Below are 15000 nucleotides of genomic sequence, written 5' to 3'. Positions count from 1 at the left end.
GGGACTGACCAGGCATCGCTTCTGCATGTGAGAGAGCGCTGCGCACGGGTAGCGAAAGATGCAGCCCGCGAGCAAGCTCCCGAGTCTCATCCTCCTCGTTCTGATGGGCAGCGAACTCACTCAAGTAGGTCCATCGCCATCTTACCTCCGCGCGCAGCCTCGCAAATTGCCTTCAAATCTCACTCAGATTAAAGTGGCGACGTTTATGAATGGTTGCTGTTTTGAATTAACTGGATACTGCGTTTAAACAGATTAACGGTGGGGATTACACGCCGATGAGGTGGATAGCTCTCGGATGTGCATGGCGGTCTAGAGAGCGGCTGCCCCACCACTTCAACCGCAAAGATTGTCAAACCCCAGCAACTACAGGCTCGCGTACTGGGAACACTGCCCACTTCATGCTTAATGTTATTAAAATACGTTAGGGTTGTTCAAGTGCTGTCCAAAACAAAGTGCTATTATACGTGGCCTGCAGTTAATGTTTGATTAACTGAGCGTAACATATCCCAAAGTGCTGTTGTCAGACGTTTATCTTCCACACATTTCCTTATTTTGATTCCTGAAAAGTACTGAGACATGGCATTGTTTACCGTCTGCGTCCTCCTACAAAAACTGTTTAGGGGAGTGTGCCTATAGGCTGCTTGCTGACTAATATTCCCTATCACAATCACGTATGATCCGCTCATAGGGCTAGACTCTGTGCCATTCCGTTAGAAGTAAATCTCAGTCGAGTGCGCTGAACATCAATTAAGCCTTTTGAATCTTTCACGCTTCTCCTGACGCTCTCGGGATTTAGGGTGTGTTTTATTGAACTTGCTGCGAAATAGATCCGTCCAGCAGAAACTCAGTGAAAACTTGACTTATCATTGGTCATTCAGCTTGTCGTAGAGACTCTGCGGAACAGGTGAATAATTTTGGGCACAGTATATGGTGATAGGCAAAACATGCAAATGATTCAGGCCTATGACACCCACGGTTTGTACTTTTCCAACAGTTTTAGTTCCAGTTGACAACCAGGACGCTTGAGTAGGCTAGAAACTCAAATAGGCTATGTATCACTCTAAAGAGTACACCACGTCGGCCTGTGTGGTGTTCAAATTGCAGATTGCAGATAATTAATTTAACTACATATTAAACAAGTGATGCTATGTTGGTAAGTACTGTATGTTGCGACAGTTAGCAGCAGGGCACGCCGAAACTCTTTCGATCAATTATCATAATGTCTAGGCCCCGTGTGTTGTGGTTGCTATCAGAGACGTACCTCATTAAATCCTTCTGAACACTTGTGTGCCGTGGCGCGCGCCGTGATACGCACACGGGAAATGCACTTGGGCGATATTAGGATTTAATGCTGCTTTCATCAAAGGCACCAGACGCGTTTGATAACTGTTTCATAACCATCCAATCAGAAAGGAGTGACAGAAAGAGATGAAAATGTGTTTACTGTCGAAAGAATCGGGTGAAATGAAAAGGAGAGTTTATGTTAATTAAACGACACTTTTTGTAAATAACAGATGTAGCACCTGTAGGCTTTACAAAGATCTCTGAAATGTCTGAAAACACTAATTATCCATTACAGAAGCTTACTACAGTTACTGTTTTCATTGAAACCATTCAATCAGCTGGCCCCCTTAGATACACAACAGTTTAGCAGGCCTATGAGTGACCTCAATTACTTTGTGACTCAGAGTTGCTGACATTTATAGATCACAGTTGTTCACATACCTAGACACTTAACTGACGTACATTCAATGTTAATGTCCAGTCATGATTACTAACTTTTGGAATATGTATAAATACCAATTGTACTCTTTTTTACATGATCAAAACAGAACAAGCCAGGAAAAAGAAAGCCAGTGTTAAATGCATTATATAGAACAAAGACTGGTAATGCTCAAAACACAAATTTTTCAGATTCATTTCCCTCAGCTATTGCCTGGAGTGCTTTCCCAATGCACAATTAAATAATTAATGACACTTTGCAACCTAATTGATTTTGTTTGCCCACATCACCCCTGGTATAATATGTTTGGCGGGAACATTATGTGACCTCAGGTCAAATGCACTTGATATCATACCATTAAATATCTGACCACCTCTCCACCATAGTACCTCCTCATCACCACTGCTTTTACGCTAACAGCCCTCAGCGGCCATTATGGTTCACTCCTCTCCTCTCCTGTCCTGTCTTCATTTTACCTCCCCACTTCTCTCTCTCTTCGCTCCTTTCATCTTATATCAGTTGTTTTTCTTTTCACGTTCCACTCCCCTACTCTCTGTCAGCGGTTCCCCGTCCTCCGCAGGCCAAATCCTCCCCCCTCCATTCCAGAGCATTAGGTTTTACCTCTGTCCTATTTCCTGCCCCCTTCCAGCTATCTGATCTTTGAACTTCTAGCCTGAGACAAAAGGCTTGAATTGCTTTTAAATACAGTCATTGCCTATAAAAGCAGTACACTTACACACATACACACAAGGTTATTATTATGGTATTGGAAGACCTCACAGACTCATGTGAAAGTCATTACTGCATCACCCACTCTCTCATTCATATGCGTGTTCCAATACCCAACTTAAATCATTGCCTCATCTGCAGATTTTCAGTTCACTTCATATGGTAATATTTTGCATCTTTCAGGAGACCAGTCTGGATCTCAGTATTGTCTCCATTTGTAGTCTTTGACCAGAAACAGAGCGCAATTAGTGCACTACATTACCCAGAGATGCTTGATTCCTCTTGAATACCATGGCATCTACCATCTGCACTCTATATACAGAACGGCATTTAATTAGAGACCTGCATTACTCTGAGGTCTGTGGTGGAGGAGATGTCACATTGAATGAGTGAAACCAGGTTGAACTATGTGGTCGTGTTTATTCAGTTTGAACAGAGAGAAACAGCTGTTCAACACTGCAAAGCTCTTGTGAACAATGTAATGCACATCTGTCCAACACACACACACACACACACACACACACACACACACACACACACACAGAGAGAGAGAGAGAGAGAGAGAGAGAGAGAGAGAGAGAGAGAGAGAGAGAGAGAGACACACACACAAAAAGTCAATGAATGTCAGTATATATTTTTTATATATTTCAGATGGCCTCCACTACCTTCACAGGCACAAGCATTTATGCATCCTTGTAATGTGTTTTATTTGCTCTTGTGTATGGAGGAGAAGGTGCTTAAACGAAAGGGCAAAAAACTCTGGGAACATTTTCAAAGACAAAAAAGAAAAGAGAGTATCATTGAGGTTGTCAGTGTGTGTGTGTGTGTGTGTGTGTGTGTGTGTGTGTGTGTGTGTGTGTGTTGTGTGTGTGTTTGAGTGAGGGTTTTAAAGAAAGGATGTGTTTGCTATGCAAATTGCAGCAGCAATCAATCCCATTCTGCAGGAGAGAGAGACAGGCCTGCGGTCATCTGATTGACTGCCCAAGCTTTATTTATTTTACCCAAGAGAGAGCGAGAGAGATCGGGAGAGCGAGAGAGTCTGTGTCAAAAAAGGATATAGGAAGGAAGTTAAGTAGTTTACCTTCCAAAAACAGAGATATGTGTAACTTTGGCAAAACCGCAGATATTTCTCTTGCTTGTCTCATTGTTTTTACTTAACATACATTTAGAACCTCAATGCCATATTTCGATAAAGCTTTATGAGTACCATGTATTGCAATTCCTCCTGAAGGACAAATTGTTTTGTTTAAGCTTTAGCAAACCTCATTTTCAAATAGGATGACCACCATACATCAAACAAAATAGCAATTGAAAAATGGCATACTCAGACAGAGCCCCCTAGTCTGTGTGCACATTAATATTAAAAGTTGTTTTGAATATTGAATATTGTCAACCTGAGGTCAAACAATGACAGATTTATAGATTCATGGGTAGTCAGTCTTCTCTTATGCCCTCTCTATAGTTACATACATTATAAGTTAATTAAATATGTGGGGAAAACGTAAATCAAAAGTGCTGAAAATGTCAAGCACACAGTTATCTTTATTAAGGGTATATTTGGGAATTGCCATTTATTGTAATACTGTGAAGTGATTCTCTTTCACGATCATTGAGATATACAGCAATGGCATAGAGTAATAGCACAGCTCAATAGACTTGCTGAATAGGGCCCAGTTTCCTAATATGAATCTGCTTTTGCTCGGTTTCCCTGCTAAAGCTTAGTGAGTGTTGTAACAAGTTAACCTGACTCTCGCCAGATGAATTTCGTTCCGCCTAGCTCCACAGTGTTGCTTCAGAAGGCTGGGCCTAATAAAAAAAATGCTTGCATATGATTGGATAAGCCACTTGTCCGTCATCTATTGACGTGCTTCTTCAACCACTCACATCGAAGCCAACCCGTGACGCTGATAACAGTCTCACAGTCGCTTCTACGCTATGTCACATCTATGAAACTCCCGCCCTGCATCCTGATTGGCTCAACCATACAATCTCGTGCTGAAATCACTCTCAATGGAAGAGGTCCCAGATGGATGTGAGTGAAGCTAGGCGGAGCTAAGCGGAACAAAATTCATCTGGCTAGAGTCAGGTTGGTAACAAGTGGTCTACACTCTTAAAACTAATGTGTTGAAAACAACACAGCTTGCGTTGTTTTTAACACATCTCTGTGTCCAGATAGGGACAAAACCGTTTTTGTTGTTTCATTTTTTATTTGTTACACAATATGCGTTGAAAATAACACAACTTTTGTTGAAAACAATACAACTTGCGTTGTTTTTTACTGTAACACATCTCTGTGTCCAGATAGAGACAACACATTAGTTTTGTCTCTAGAGTGTAATGGACAACGTCATTTAATATTTTTAGATGTTTCATAAATATGCTCATAGCATGAATGTACATGCATTGCTCTGCAGTACTATGTAAGGGGTGCTGTCCATGTAAACAGTGCTGAAATATCACCTAATTTGGTGATTTTGGGTGACATCACAGCACAAGTACTTTTTGAACTTCATAGAACCTAAATAAGTGATTATAGATGATTTGTAACCCGTAACAAATTCAAATCAAATTTGTCAAATTCAGCAAATAACACCTCACGTTTCGCAAGCTGTCCATTTTCTGACTACCTTGTAAAAAATGGTCTTTGTACACAGCCCTGACTCTGTGAACTGGAAACAAAGTGAAGCCTGTCCCCCACAGTATAACAAAACATTGTGTGGAGTTTCTCGGGGAGCACTGATGGGAGTGATGAGCTCCCTTTCTTATGTGTTTTGTTTGGTGTTTGGTTCAAATAGTGTAAGTCGCTTTGGAGAAAAGCATTGGTTACACTTTACTTGACAGTATTGACATAAGAGTGACATGACAGTCATAAACAAGTCATAAACTTTTATGACATAACACTTCTGATATTAAGTGACATTCGGTTTTTGTCAAATTAGGGTTAGGATTAGGATTAGAGTTAGGGTTAGGGTTAGGGTTGGGATTAGGGTTAGAGTTAGGGTTAGGGTTAGGGTTAGAGTTAGGGTTCATGTGTCATGACAGTGGCATATGTTCATGATAGTGTCATGTCACTCTTATGTCGATACTCTCAAGTAAAGTGTTTACGAAAGCATCTGCTAAGAAACATAAATATGAACATCTACAAACGCAACGTCACTGAGCATTGCTTATGGTCTCTTTGAAGCCAAACAAAAAACATGATTGACATCTGCATAAACAATAAACCAGCATAGACACACAGATATATACATTTTCATATTTGTGTTTCATGATGTGTGAACTTATAAGTCTTAGCCTACTCAAGACTTCCAAAATAATGCTTGATCTTTGCTACTTGTGAGTATCTGACAGTGTTTGGTATGCTGCCTAGTGCCTACACTAGAGTGTTTTAGGGTGTCATTGAAGAAAAATTTTAAAGATGAGGAAGAGGTTGAGTAAGAGAGTGAAGAAATGGGTAAATAATATAGGCCTATCATTTTGACACAGAACAAGTCTTGCAGGCTAGGCCTAATATTTGGTAAGACATAGATGCTACTTTTTGTATCAAAATGCTTTGTGAATTAGCTTACTATTTTGAAAATAATCAGGAGCCCTATAATTAAGATTAACACACCTATTAGTTTTAGGAGTTTCTCCCAAATACACCAATTTAGAACTACTTTTAGCCTTAAGATTCTTTGTGAATGATTTGTAAATGACAACAAGGAAACACAATTCTCTCAGATACTGTACATGTATATTCAATTAATTAAACATGATTGGGTGCTGAATAGTAAGTTTCAACGTTGCCATCATAGGGACTGGAAAAACCTTTTGGATTTCCCTAAAAAACTCCTCCTCGACAGAGTGAGGTTAAATCTTCCACATCAGTTGACTTGGCAGCCACATAGCAATGAGAGTATTTCTAAACACACTTTGTCATACAGCTGACTATTTATGATTCTACAAACAGTCAATCACTGGGACCATTACGGAGAACAGAAAGAATGACATGGTAATCCAAACAGACAGGTAATATTGCCAGTCAGAGGAGCTAGACAGAGAAGAAGGGCATGTGGGCAGACAGAATCATGGTGGGCAGACGTGGAGAAAGACCTATATTGACTGTCAGGTAAAGGAAGATGGGGCTGTTTAAGGCTTTTAGATGGGGGGGGTCATCAGAGTGTTGGGCAGACAGATGAAAAAGTCAGCAAGTGAATCAGGTCACCCGGAAGAGATGCCAAAAACGACATAAACATGAACTGTTTATTGTATTCTTGTATTATATTATTGTTTCTTACATTTCCCAACAGTTAAATAGCAAACGTCTTGCCTATAACACGGGGGAAAAATCTGGAAGTATGCACATTGCACATGTAATTTTTTTATTAGACCAGTCAGCTCTCATAATGTGAATTAAAGGGCCATACATTTAGCTTCCCCTCGATTGTATTGTGTATAATATCATGCCCTTTAATTAGCTCCGGATGTGAACAATTGTTAGTCTAATAAAACTGGAAAATGCAAAAAAAAAAAAAAAAATAGAATATGGCGTTTTGAGGCATAGGGTGTAGTTGCATTTTTTCATTTATTGGGGCGTGTAGGCTAGGCTACTATTCCTGTACCGGTCCGACTGTTCAGTGTTCACGGGCAAGAACCACACAGCACGTTTTCATATCATTAAACTATCGCACTCTCTTTCCCTCTGACAAACTCAACAAGCATGCTCAAAGACGCAGATATGTCGACAGGAAGAGAAACTCCTGTGGAGAACGCCTGTGTGCGTGACCTACTTGGTTTCTTATTTTTCTGTGTAATATTTTATTCAACAGCAGAAGACGCTTGAAGCGACAGGAGGTAGCGTCTTGTTTTTTCCAGTTTACAAACGAAAACGTCCCCTAGATATCTAGGAATAGTCGGAGGCATGCTCAATCTGTTTGATCTACAAATAAACGGAGATATTACAATTTTGTAGGATATGGCCCTCAGATTCACATAAAGCGTTATTTAAACAAGGATTTAACCTAAAGAAATATATAGGCTAACACTTGATTCCATAACATCCCAAAACTGTGTTGTTATATATTATGTAGCAGATAGAAAGCTGCAAAAATGTGGCAGGTTACCATGTTGCAAAATATTTTTTGTCGAACAAGTTCAAATATGTTGCTCTCAACTTGTGAATTGTTACATTGCATAATGGATTTGCGTTTGCACCTCACATTGTTGTCCTATCACCCCGTAAGTTTGATGTAGTATTTTTTACACGCAACGTGTGAGCATGTGCTCATAAAATGAAGCATAGGTGTTGCACCACGCCCCCTTCCTAGCAATTCTACCCCATGATTTCGTTAGCGCAGCACTCTGATAAAATGGCGTTTTATCGGCGGTTTCCACTTCGTAGCGTTTTACTGCACAGCCCTGGCAATAACTGGTAGTGCAGCGGGCAAAGGCTTAAACCATGTTCCCCTAATTAGTCAGGTAGTCAGGTGTTGCTGCTATCCCACTATCGCATAATCGCAGTCCAATTGCATCATACAGTATATGCCTTGAGTTCTGACTCGAACAGTACCACTACTTTCAACCGGATGGCGCTGTTGTCCTATTAACGCGCGATGTTCTTGTTGTCCTGGGCTTCAACTGTGCGTATACCCGGCGCGCCAGTGCCAAGCGCACCCCGGGAGCTTTGAAATCACAGTGTTTTTTCGATTCGATTAAGCTATTCTGTAACACCGAGTGTGCTCTGACATGAATGCATCTTCATCACACAGATAAGAAATATGTGATAAATGATCGCAATTTGTACTTTGATGTGCCCCCCCCCCTCTCTGTCCCACGTTTGTCATTGACTGTGTTTTGCTAGACAAACAGAAGCAAAGCCTCTATTAAATCATAATGGGGTTTAATTTTGTTGGGTCCATCATTAAATTAACATCAAGTGAGTTATTCCTGGAGACCAACAGACCGCTAGCCGCGGGGAGCACAGGAAAAATGTCACCTGCGAAGGTATAATTAAGAGCTCGAGCCTCTGACCACGCCAAGTGCTCGACCTTCGCCGAACGGCGCGTCTGCCGTTCTCCCGGGAGCACGCAGGGGGGCAAACGCCCTGTTTGGAGTATTTGTTAGGGCAGTGAGGCAAACTGGCGCGCGTGAGAGGGGGGGGGTCCGACAGTGTGATGCGCAGATAGGGGCGGTAGTCTCCCATGCAGACATAACCTGACATCACATCGCGCGCACACCCGCTTATATAGACCCTGCGTGACGCTACCCTCTCACTTATCTATCGTAAGCTCGAGCTGTCCGTGTGCACTCTTTGCCATCTAGTTACGGAGTGCGTGCCGCACAAGAGCAGTGACTGAGGGCGTCAACGGAAGAAAAATTAAGAGCAGAAAGGGGTTTGAGGGTCACTCGTTTGTCGAAGAACCTTGGAAACTGAAGACTTGCTGTCATTGTTGCCGCTCATCTTACCTTGACTTTTTTTTTATCGCCTTTGATATTCGCCTCGATCAATCGGGAACCCCTCTAAACCCCTCTATCTGCCGGACAGAAATGCGAGAGGAGAGCGTACAAGAGCCGGAGAGAGTGCAGGAGATAATGCATCAGGCTGCTCCAGACACCGGAGCTTATCCCCCCTTCCCCTTGCTAGATTGTGTGGAATGAAGGTTTCAAGTTGGTAAAGCATAGCGCAGAATTAGAGATCATGTCGGTGCCTTTGCTGAAGATCGGAGTGGTGCTCAGCACTATGGCAATGATCACCAACTGGATGTCCCAGACGCTGCCCTCACTAGTGGGGCTCAATACCACCAAGCTCACCGCTGCGCAGGGAGGCTACCCGGACAGGAGTACTGGAGTAAGTGCGTCAAGGTTTAACTATTTATTCATAGGATGCTGGCACACATGGGTCAGGTTTCCGTAGCTCGTAACTCTTTTACTACTTTATGTGTGTATGAATGGACATGGACACATTTGCTGCATGTGCAGTCGATTTGTGTCCAATGCATATGATCTGTCCAGAATGAATACCAGCAGAGAGGTCGGTCTTATCTCGCTGAGCGTAATGTGATCGTGTGATAGTTCCCTGAGCAGTCATCGGTAGTGGCTTACGGTGTTCTTTTCGGTAGAGGCGGGTTACGAATCAGGAAGAATGGGGGGGGGGGGGGGGGGGGGGCATTGCCAGGTTTCGCATTGAGAATGAAAAAAATGCCTTGACAGAGCTTTTTTGAAAAGCTACGCGTCACTCCGCTTTATGAATGAAATGACATTCCTTGGAAGCAATATATTTTTAAGTCAAAATGAAGGTCACTATTATGCGAAACGAAATTATATTCCTCCGCCGCCGCTGCATTAGAGGTTCCATACGAGCATTCAGCGCAGTATGGAATCGCAACAGGACAAAGGACATAAGGCATTAAATTAAGTTGTGAACGGTGGTGGATATAGTTGTTTTTCACCAAATCCTGAATTTAGAATCTTATGTTTGGCAAGACTCGTAATTTAAATAGTTCAAGGCAAACTGCAAAAAGACACACAATTAGTTGAATTCATTATCTATCGTCAGATTTAGAACACATGGAAGGTAGATATTTATTTATTCCGGTAATCTTGGTAATTGGATCCCTGGTGGGTAAGGTCTATTTCCACTCATAAATCAGCTCCCTCCCACCTATGGATGCGCGCACACCCAGTTAAAGAGGAGCAAGTTCACCGCTCTCTAATTGCGCTGGTTTGTACAAGGTTCACCCCTCTGTCAGGCACTGTAATCTGCTACGAGGATAGTCATGACTATTGTGTAACACCCCCTCCCACTCCCGCACTCAACCCATCCCAATCCCACGTACACATGCTCAGTGCATATGCTTTTATTAATGTTTATACACAAATGTGAGTGGAGACAATTTATAGCATACACATTTATAGCATACACGTCAAATGCAGTCTTATTTATTCACCTGCACAGAACTCGCCCAGCACTTCTTTATTAACGAATAGTAACATGAAACAAGTTATTTAGCTGTTAAAGTGGTAGCCTACATAACTGACACATTGGTGGTTTATACTCTACATTTTCACCACATTCAGATAAACAGTGGAATATTTGGGAAGAGTTTCTGAATATGTCTCCCACTTCACAACGTCCTTGGCACCCGTTGTTGCAAATGGAGCCTAGAATCAAAGCCCACATGCACTCTCTGTATTAGTAGTACATTAATATTTTTAGCTCATGACCTGTCGTCTCTAGCTGTAGCCTCATGTCAGTGCAATTTCCTCTCTCAACCTGTAACTTAATATCTGTGAGTATAATTAATGGCAATGATAGTGTTTTTTTTTATTGGCCATGGAGAGATGAAGCTCCAGGAGGCTGGGTTGTGTGTACCATAAAATGGCTCTGAAGTTCTAATGGTTGTGATTAAACTCTGATTAGGTGTATTTCAAGGGGGAGGAGTGAAGGGGCGGGGCCTAACATTTTCATGTCCAGATGGAGCTTTGGCTAATCTTCCATTGCTGTGTGTGTGTGTGTGTGTGTGTGTGTGTGTTTGCAAGTTGTTATGTAAGTCATTTAGAAACACACATTAGTGTATTTGGGTTATGCAGGTCTTTTGGGGACAAAAAGGGCAATATATTGTCCCATTACATATATCTGATGGGGATGCTGTGATGTGATGCTTCTGTAACAAGAATGTGATTGTTTCAATGCATCTAGGTAATCACTCCACTAAACTTGTTTTTTCCCTTTCATCCTTTCTTCTGATCTTTCGTTCTTATTTCATCTCTCATCTCCCCTCACTCCTCTCACCACTCCCCGTCTCTCTTCATCACCGTATCTCTCTGCAAATCTCTCTCCCTCTCTCTCTCTCTCTCTCTCTCTCTCTTTCTTTCTTTCTTTCTTTCTTTCTCTCACTCCCGCTGTCTGTCTGTCTCAGGTGTTGCCAGCAAACCCGGAGGAGTCCTGGCAGGTATACAGCTCGGCTCAGGACAGTGAGGGCAGGTGTGTGTGTACGGTGGTGGCTCCTCAGCAGACCATGTGCTCCCGAGACGCTCGCACCAAGCAGCTTCGCCAGCTCCTGGAGAAGGTAGCCATGGCAACGTGTGACCTCCCACCCCTCGCAAAGACGCACAGGCACGCGAAAAGGGCAGACACAAAGGCTCGACACACACTATGTGCAGACACAGAAATGCGCACACAATCTTGATTTTTTTTTACCTCACACTCAATCACTGTCTTCACCTTTTCAAGTTTTTCTCTCTCGCTGCGCATCAATCACACACACACACACACACACACACACACACACACACACACACACACACAAACACACACACACACAAGTGCACAAATCAACCTGGTTTAAACTGCCCCTTTGCCATTATTCCACCTGCAGTCCCCACAGCACCACCCTGAGTAGTCGTTACCATGACTACCAAATCAGCCCCCTACCAACTAACGACCTCTGACCCATGCTCACGGCATCTCTCACCTGAGGCCCACTTAACCATGCTATATGATCTCTTTCACACGCTATATGACATCACACGCACACACACACACACATATGCACGTGCACACACACACAGGAGAATCTGACTGTAATGAGCTCCCTTGAAAGAGGGTAGGGCATCTTGGGAAAACTATCAATCTTGCCAAAACAACACCATGATGTCAGAGGGATGCAAAGTAAGAAAGGAAGGGAGAGGCAGAGAGAAACAGAAAGAGAGAGAGAGCGAGAGAGAGAGAGAGAGAGAGAGAGAGAGAGATGACTCAGGGGGAGGGACAAAGTGAGGGCAGCAAAGAGATAAAGAGACAGAAAGTTAACTTCATTGTTTTATAGAGAGGGATCAGCATAATTTGTGCACAGGATTTGAATTTTAATAACTAATGAATAATGCAGCTCCATGTTCTTTTTAGTACTGTGTGCAGTAAGAACAGCAACGGGCCCTTAGAGAGAGGCCATGTCACTGCACAGTTTTCACAACACAGACACCATCTCACGTGGTATTACTTATTTATAAGCTCAAAGAAATGATACCAAAATGTGTGTTTTACTTTTCTATTATGGCTCAGTATGTGGCATTATGTTAGCAGCATAGTTATTTCACATTACTTACTGTTTCAACAGCCACCCTTACCCCCTTATTCATAATTACAGTTCTTACAAACACGGTCTGTTAAGGTGTCATGTTATTGAATAGGCCATTACCAAATGAAAGGCAGAGCACAGACACTTAGTCTTGTGGTGTGTGTTTTGCTGCAGGTCCAGAACATGACGCAGTCCATCCAGGTCCTGGACCAGCGGACGCAGAGGGACCTGCAGTATGTGGTGAAGATGGAGGACCAGCTCCGAGGCCTAGAGACCAAGTTCAGACAAGTGGAGGAGAACCACAAGCAGAACATCGCCAAGCAATACAAGGTACACACACACACACACACACACACACACACACACACACACACACACACACACACATACACACACACACACACATATTGATTATTGATGTTACACACGTATATGTCATGCTCACTGACACTTATATCAGTCTCATGCATATGTGCATGCATGCCCTCAAATGCCCAAATTATCATGTTCTACACATCCACTGGCTAAATGTCACCTCAGCCATTGCAGCAAGGCCTAATCCATGCTATATGCTCTATACAATCCACTCTATATTGCCTCTGCATTGCAATGCTGATACATTTATATTCATTCCAGACACACACAAATACACCCCTTTCATCAGTGCAAATGTGTCTCGCAGCACCGGCAATGATGCAGACGCTGAGTGGGTTTTTACCAGACGCTGCATCATTGAGCAGACAGCACAACTGTGGGAGTACAGTAGACGCAGATCCACTTTTACACATCTCAGTGATGAGGGGGTCCCCATAGCAACAACCCCCGCACCCCCCACCCCCCACGCACACACACACACACACACACACACACACACACACACACAAACACACTATTCAAGCTGAGAACATCCCATTGCATGGTCACTATGGTGCATGCTGAATTTTTCTTAATGTGTTATTGTGAAGCTACATGTGTATGTGTGAGTGTATGTGGATGTGTGTGTGTGTGTGTGTGTGTGTGTGTGTGTGTGTGTGTGTGTGTGTGTAGTGAGAGAGAGTGTCTGCATGCGTGTGTTAGACAGGTTAGTAAGTTAGACCATGTGACGAGTGTGGTTTTCTTGCTTGCAGGGCTAACTTAAAGAGTGATATAGGAGAGCCAGAGGACAGAGAAGAGGCAGGTCTTAGCCATGATTGGCTGAAGTGGCTGTCAGTCGTGCTGAATATTTCACTATTTCTGATATTCGATAAGACACCATTATAGAAACACCCTCCCTGTCCCCCTACTGAACAACCAGTCACATCCCTTCCTGCATGCAAGTTGTCAGGCTTTTTAAGTTCCATTATTATTATTATTATTATTATTATTATTATTATTATTATTATTATTGCTGTTGGTTTACCCTTTATTTTGTCTATGCATATTTGGTTACCTCTATTAAGTACTTCTATATGATATAAATATATAATTCTCCATTTTAAAAGTTGACCTAAGCGAAAAACCACTTTGTTGTGTGTGACATGTACCAGCATGTAACCCGTAAGATGTTGCATTTTAAACGATGATGACCAATAAAAAAGCTTTCCCAAAAATCCGCTGAGTGTGCTGGAGAGTGTGTCCTCGCCAAATGGAGAACGACTGCCGGCGTTGGGATCCTGTGGTTTGCCTCACACTCACACACAAACACACACACACACACACACACACACACACACACACACACACACACACACACACACACACAGACACACACACATTCACTCAGGGATACACACGTTCGTAACAACATGTAAGTCACAGTGAATGTCACCCTACCACACAGGAGCTGGCGGTTATTGACTCGAGGTGTCCAGGCTAGGCAAAGGTAGCGGTAGAGTAGTCAGGGTGCTAGGCCCAGATAGCATGCCTCCATTTTTCTTTTCTCCTTTTTGTTTTGTTTTTTGGTCGATTGCTTCTCCTTTGGGGAGAGGGGAGGGGGGGCGGGGGTTTTGGTTGGGGGATGTTTGACCACGACTATCACCTGAGTCGACTTCTGTGTATTCTTTAACTCCCCCCCTGACAGGCCATAAAGGCGAAAATGGCGGAGCTTAGGCCTCTGATACCGGTGTTGGAGGAGTACAAGGCGGATGCCAAATTGGTTTTGCAGTTTAAGGAGGAGGTGCAGAACCTGACGGCAGTTCTGAACGAGCTGCAGCAGGAGCTGGGTGCCTATGACTACGACGAGCTGCACACCCGAGTCAATAACCTAGAGGAGAGGCTGCGAGCCTGCATGCAGAAATTAGGTAGGATCAGAGAGCGAACCGTACACCGCCCACTGCCCACACACACACACACACACACACACAGCTTATGCTCTACACACACACAGCCACATATGGATCTGCAACTTAGGTTACAATTAGTTAGTAGATATCAGTGAATATGTAGGGACTGCTCTCACAATCTTATGTTCATATAAGTGCACTGATGTGTTTGATATGGACAGTGGATGTATTT

The 15000-nt window shown here is 43.0% G+C and overlaps 1 protein-coding gene across 2 annotated transcripts in view; it reads left to right on the top strand.

The window, feature by feature from the left end:
• olfm1b (olfactomedin 1b) overlaps positions 1-15000 on the top strand; it is a 25816-nt gene that overhangs the window by 349 nt on the left and 10467 nt on the right. Inside the window, exons 1-4 of one of the 2 annotated variants that reach the window (XM_042060149.1) lie at positions 1-124; positions 11353-11502; positions 12682-12837; positions 14567-14786. The exon at positions 1-124 is cut by the window's left edge and continues 349 nt beyond it. In XM_042060149.1, coding sequence (XP_041916083.1) covers positions 59-124; positions 11353-11502; positions 12682-12837; positions 14567-14786 — 592 coding nt within the window. In that variant the 5' untranslated portion in view covers positions 1-58. Of the gene's footprint in view, positions 125-8347; positions 9282-11352; positions 11503-12681; positions 12838-14566; positions 14787-15000 lie in introns of those variants that run through there. The other variant, XM_042060148.1, reaches the window with a different exon arrangement.

The sequence above is a fragment of the Alosa sapidissima genome, chromosome 13, assembly GCF_018492685.1.
Source record: "Alosa sapidissima isolate fAloSap1 chromosome 13, fAloSap1.pri, whole genome shotgun sequence".
Lineage (NCBI taxonomy): Eukaryota > Metazoa > Chordata > Actinopteri > Clupeiformes > Clupeidae > Alosa > Alosa sapidissima.
This window is presented reverse-complemented; position numbering and strand designations above follow the sequence as displayed.